The sequence below is a fragment of the Molothrus aeneus genome, chromosome 2 (genome assembly GCF_037042795.1).
Source record: "Molothrus aeneus isolate 106 chromosome 2, BPBGC_Maene_1.0, whole genome shotgun sequence".
Lineage (NCBI taxonomy): Eukaryota > Metazoa > Chordata > Aves > Passeriformes > Icteridae > Molothrus > Molothrus aeneus.
This window is the reverse complement of record NC_089647.1, coordinates 105,728,353-105,734,695: the sequence shown is the minus strand read 5'-3', so window position 1 is coordinate 105,734,695 and position 6,343 is coordinate 105,728,353. Positions and strand designations below refer to the sequence as shown.

Here is a 6,343-nt window from a genome sequence, read left to right as displayed (position 1 = left end):
GCTTATTTAATTTGTCTCAAAGATGTCTGGATGTAAACACAGTGGTGGGCTTTTATTCTTCCCTGTCAGCCATGGTACATGCATTATTTGCAACTCCTCAAAGATGGAATCATACATAAAAATAAAACTAATTTATTTATTCATTAAAGTGAATAAATTGTTTTTAATACTTCCAGGTCTGATTTAAATATTAATTTTGTATAAATAAAGTTTATTCTGAAAACAGTTATATTTCTGGTAATCATGTCATTTTTTTCTGCCTGAGTTCTTACTGAAATAATGTTGAAATTAATAAAGTTTTATTTATTGTTACAAGCTAAAACCAAATGAAAGAAGATTTCTTAATCTTGAATATATAATTTTAAAGCAAATACAGTTTTTGGAACATTAAAATACAAGGGACTCTGAAATCCACAGGAAAATAATGTTTTGTCTTACTTTTTTTTTGAAAATAACACTTTCTATAATACAAAGTGACAAACCATCTACAATACTGTCTTTTTTATTCCCCTTTGGTTTGGAAGTCATCACTGTACATATCAGCAGGACTCTGCACTTCAGTGTCTATTGCCTCACTTGTCTTACTCGCCTGACATTTGCAAATGTTATTTGCAAGATTTTGAAAGTTGAGAAAGAAAAAAAAAAAAAAGAGTGCTTAAAAAATAAAATCCACAACCACATTAATACTTTTCCAGGATGTGTTAAAAATAGGGTTGCTTTTATATTTATAAAAGGATACAACCAACTCATTCTTAAAATAAGAATTAAGAAAGAAACCAAACCCAAGAAAGCAAAATCCAAACCGGCTATAGTTTCTACACACTCTAGTGACTACTGTGAAGCAACCGATACAGATTGGGTATTTTCTCTTGTTTGACAGGTATCTACCAAGTTACATGTTAGATGGTCAGACTGTAGTGTTACCCCAAATGGGGGTCTTTGTAAGGGCAGGGAAGGAGCAGTGCACATTACGGGAGTAGAAATGAAACTGGAGCTCTCAGTGAGCAGTGGGGTCCTTCTAAGAACAAAAACTCTCCAAAAGAGGTGAGCTGCAGCAGGCATGGCTAGGCAGGCCAACAAAATGGATGGTGCTTCTGATATCAACATAGCTTTGTCCAAGCATTTTCAAGAGAGGTTATAAACAAACAAACAAAAAGTCTAAAACTATACTAATGAAGCAAAAAAGTTTCCTATCTATACAGCAGTCTCTTCATTTAAAAAAAATGTAAATATACAAATTCCAATGACATATAAAACAAAGTCAAAAATGTGAATGGGAAGAGACATGGGTAAAACAGGAAGACTGATGCTACAAAGAAATTGCAAAAAACATATGTACAAGACCCTGTTTTTCCTCGTTTGTTATCGATTGTAATGCGTGTTTAACAGCAGCAGTCGAGGATGTAGTTCCAGGCACCAGACTGCAGACTCTGCTCCTACTCAAGGGGGTTGACAGCCCCTTGCATGTTGGTCACCAAATGACACTGGATATACTGGTCTCCCGTGGCAGGAGGGGCAGTATGGCACTGTTTGTGTGAGCCTCTTCGGGGTTCTGCTCCCTGTTAGTTTTTGTCTGCGGCCGCTGCCCGTTTATAAGTGTCATGGGGATGTTGCAGTAGGTGTGCTGGTTACCTATTGAGGTAAGAGGCAGGGTGCCAGCAGGAGGTACATCGTACTCATAGCTCCGGTAATAGTGTTTCTGGCGCATCTGTGAATGATATGTGTTATGAAAGGTGGAGCGCAGGTCTGGATGGGCAGTGGCAAGAGCAGTGGAGGTGGCAGCAGCCATGGAAATTGCGGAGACTGTCTGCAGTTCCCCAAAGGGCCCCTGCTCACTGACATCTAAAACCTGCTCATTTGTCATGGGTTCAATCCTCTTAAAAGGCATTTCGTACTGTAAACGTTTCCAGAACTTGGAATTCAACTTGTTGCATTTTGGTCCGTGCCATTTAATGACAGTGAGGAGCTTGATGGTATGTTTTAGGGCCTCAACCTCCTGGTAGTTCATAACTCCTCGTAGTTCACTGCATTCAATCAGTATCACTTTGATTTCTCCCGTGACTAACATATTTCGAAGCCTTGTTTCCAGTTCAAAGATGCTCCAACCTCTTCTTACCACGTAACTTGGAGTCATGACGATGATAAGTCGCTTGCTTTGGTCTACACATCTTGCCACATCTTCAATGTAGGCTACAAAACAAAACAATTGCTCAAAATGCAATCTAAGAAAACAATCTGCTCTCATAAACTAGTGAGAAAGAACAAAGGCAAATCCCTGCTCCCAGAAGATCTCACTAAAATATACAAAAATATCATTTATAAATGTGCCAGGCTGGCCCGGCAGACCATGATCTTGAGCAACCTGCTCTATGTGGACCTGCTTGAACAGGGAGGTTGAAAAAGATGACATCCACAGGCCCCTACCAACTTCATACATTCTGTGTTCCTGCAAAACATCTATTCCCACATGTGCTATGGATTGTGAGTGTTTCTTCATGAGCTGTGGCTTTGTACTGTCTATATTGCTATTGGAACAAATATGCCCATCATGATTTTTACCTTTAAAAAGGCAAAGTCACCCAGTTAGACAACAGAGCAGCAGCCATGTGCTTCAGGACCTCGGTCTCAAACCCAAATGATACTCTAAATTTTTTGGTAGGCTTATATTCTGTTTTTCCTTCATGTCCCTGCCACACACATTCATAAAAAATTATCTCCTGTAAATTAATGTTGAGTTTGCTGTAGATTTTAAAGAAAAAATCCATTAGACTGTTTGATGTTCTATGTTGTTTGCCTATACCAAGTATCCTTTTTTTTGTCTTTCATTAAAGGTATTGAACTTAATCACTGTCTATATGGTTACAGTGAAGTCATGAAGAATATTACAACAACTGAAAAAATGTTACTGCACTTATGTTGGAATATGTGAGAGGAACATGAAAAAGATCTACTTGTACCAGCTGGAATCAATTCTAGTATTCAGTCTCTGAGAATGATCAAGTACATCCACTACGCAATTGGCTACAGTGGACACTGACAGAATTCACTACTTTTTTCTGGTGTAGAAGTTATTACTCAACCATTGCCTTAGTCCAAACACAGCTCTTTCCTTCCTGTGTGAATTTCTGTAATACTAAGAATCATGGATATCTTTCCAAACAAAATCTAAGGAACTGAAAACAAAGAACTTGGTATTCATTCCTAGATATGCAAGTTCTCAAAAAATCTGAAAAATGTTAGTCTCTTTCATTTCCTTTACTTTTGCATCCCCTTTCCTCACTGCTTTATCTTCAGTTAAAACAATACAATTACTAAATAATAATCCTCTTATCTGGGAAATGCACATTAATATTTGGTGGTTTATCCTCACCATTCTCTAAGACATGGGAGAAAAGATGACATTCTGAAGGAGTAGCTATAGAAACAAGACTAAAACGATCACTGCAATCATTCATTTTCTCATTCAATATCACATGAGAATAAAGACATGACTTACTTCCCGTGGGAATCAAATCTCTGTCTGGTATGAACAACTTGTATCCATAATGCTTTTCCAGCATATCTGGTAGAATCTCAAGAGCAAATCTTTCTTCTTCTCCAGTTTCTTGATTCCACTGGTCAGGATCCACTTTGGTATAAGATAGATATGCATCATAGTCTTTGTTATCTAAGGAAAGAGGGAAATTAAGTTAGTTTATTCCTTATTCTAGCAGTTTTCCCAGATATTTCCCCAGATATTATTTCTGGGAGAATTTTCCAGGAAGAGGAAATGGTTTAGATAAAGTGGCAAGCTTTCACCCAGTCTCCAGATATGCATCCATTCAGCTTTCCTGTTTCACATGGTAGGGATAATCCTGAGTTACACAGAAGCAAGGAAGAACGGCTCCATATCCATAGACAGAAGTCAGTTTATGTAAGAATCTGGATGAAGAAAATCCATTCAACTGCAGGGTGACAGCTCATGAGCACAAAAGTCAAAAGCCACTGAGAAGAATTTGCATTCTTCTCTAGCATAAAAGGAGAATGAAGAGCATGGAAATAACTAGGCTAATGTGCAAATATCTCTGCTGCATAGTAAAAGCATTTCAGTCTTGCCAGAATTTTACTATAAATTTAGGACCTGAGGCTGAAATGCTCTACGTGTACATATAGCATTCCTTTTAAAACTCTTTAACTCTCCAGGTCTGAAATTATTGCCAAGCTTAAATCTTCCCAGCATCATCTCCTGATAAGGCAGTTTAAATTTCTTGAATTCTGTGCACTTAAATTTGCAAATTAAATGTTGCATTAATGTACATTTCATTACTTAACAGTGTGTTACTTCAATATGAGAAATAACCATGCCTGTGTTTTAAATGTGCTTGCCGTGCCTACTTGAAAGACTGAATCAAAAGAGCTGCCATTAATTTTCATTAGGAGGTCAATAATGCCAAGTGCTCTGGAACTAATTCAGTGAAATGAGAGGTCATGTTTTGACTTTTGTTGTGAAGAGAGCAGAGGAAAATCAATGACAAGAGTAATGAAATGTTAACATCCTTCTAACTCTCTTGACAACATTATGAACAGACTACCCAGAATATCAATTTCTTATAAAAGAGATCTGACTGAATATTCTAAATACTGTGTGTCATAAGTAATGTTATATTCAGTCAGTGCTGACTTCATTTATTTATTGAGCAGCTCCTTTCTTCATTTTACACCTTTTTGTAGTCTGGTAGTAGTATTTTGAAAAACCTGCCAGCTGCAGGGAGTATGGAAAGCGTGTAAATGAAATTAATGGAGCGGTGCTAATCTTGAGCAGTCCTCTCTCCCTTCTGAGGAACCATATCCCTTCTGAGGAACCATGTGCACTATGTTAATTAACATTTTCAGATGACAGAACAAATGTGGTTCTACTGTTACTACTTTTAAACTTTCTAAACCCATGAAATGGCCATTCTGTGCTCATTCTGTGCCCTGCACATCTTTCGTGCGATATTATCTCGTGCATTGTTATAGCCACAGAAGAAACTGAAACAAAACAAGTGAAAAAAAACCCCAGCCAAAACAACAGCAAAAAAAAAGAAACTAAGAAAAAGAGAAGCACTGCCTTTTATGGGTCACACTTTCTAGGATTTTTTGGGAGTATTTATGAAAACATGTCCTTTAACAACAGAAAAGCATCTCCTGTCTTTCATAATGCCTTAAAATAAGACTGATTTGATCAAGTATGATATAGATGGACATACACTGCAGGTTTTTTTTCTGCAGTTGGACAGTGATAACCCAGCAAAAGAGTTAGAACACAGTGAGGTCAACCATGGGGAAATTATATGGGGAAATTATTTATGTAATTATTTTATATAATTATATATGGGGAAATTATTACAACGGAAAAAATGCTGGTGCTGCAATGACATATTCTATTGTCATCCATTAATGGTCACGACCATGGTACATGCTTGAGACAAGTGCTGCTCTGTTCAAAGTCTTTGAGTAAAGATGAGAATGCATCATTTTTCAAAGAGATAAATAATAAGAAATAAAGCAGAATTCAGACTGTTTTAAAGGCTGAGTATTGCCTGCTAAGATACAAACACACATTCTTACTTGGAGGGGATCATTTGTGCTGTGACATTGTTTTATTGCATATGCAAATCTCACACTTATGCATTTAGTCAAAGTACACATTTTTCATATCATGGAGGCTCCAGCATCTCAGCATCTCCCCTAACTACAGCTGCATCACCTGTGTTGCAGGGAAGATATCTTTCCCTCCTAGTTTTACTAGTATTTGTAGGGCAAAGAATGGTTGGGGTATATCTGCAGGGATGTGTTCAGGCATCAGGCATGGGGAAGTTCTGGATTAGTTCATCACAGTGAGGTCAAATGCAGCTTGTGCTCAAGGTGTGATTCATTCAGTCCACAAATGTCAGCCCCAAGCCACCAGTACTGCAAGACTCCAGGCAAAACAGACTGTGAGTTACAAACTGTCCTATCAATTCAACCATTCTATGGAGCTGAAAAGGAGAAGTTTGTAAGTGAGCAATGGTCATGGAGCCTCACGCAGCCACAGGTTTAGATGGACCTTAGTGGTAAACACTGAGGGTCAAATCTCATCTTCGTTAAAAACACATGGAAAGATTACTTCACTCAGTGGCCCAGGTTTCTAGGCAAAGCACCTGTTGCATCATTTTGGAGCATGCATTCTTTAATCCTGCCCATTCCTTTTGGTACTCATCTAAATGCAGAGTATGCTGTCATACTCCCTGTAACTTTCTACAATGTTAATCTAACAGAAGTGATATAAATTTTTAGGGGATGAAGCTGTAAATGCTTCTTGTTATTCCAAGGATGTGCTCAG

At 37.8% G+C, this 6,343-nt stretch overlaps 1 protein-coding gene across 3 annotated transcripts in view; it reads right to left on the bottom strand.

Annotated features, from left to right (window-relative positions):
* Positions 1-282: 282 nt before the first annotated feature.
* The window catches only part of IL1RAPL1 (interleukin 1 receptor accessory protein like 1), a 679,795-nt gene continuing 673,734 nt past the window's right edge, over positions 283-6,343 (bottom strand). For all 3 annotated transcript variants that reach the window (XM_066545452.1, XM_066545453.1, XM_066545454.1), the window contains 2 exons: positions 3,497-3,667; positions 283-2,190 (listed from right to left, as the gene is read on the bottom strand). In XM_066545452.1, the coding sequence (XP_066401549.1) occupies positions 1,472-2,190; positions 3,497-3,667 (890 nt within the window). In that variant the 3' untranslated portion in view covers positions 283-1,471. The remainder of the gene's footprint in view (positions 2,191-3,496; positions 3,668-6,343) is intronic.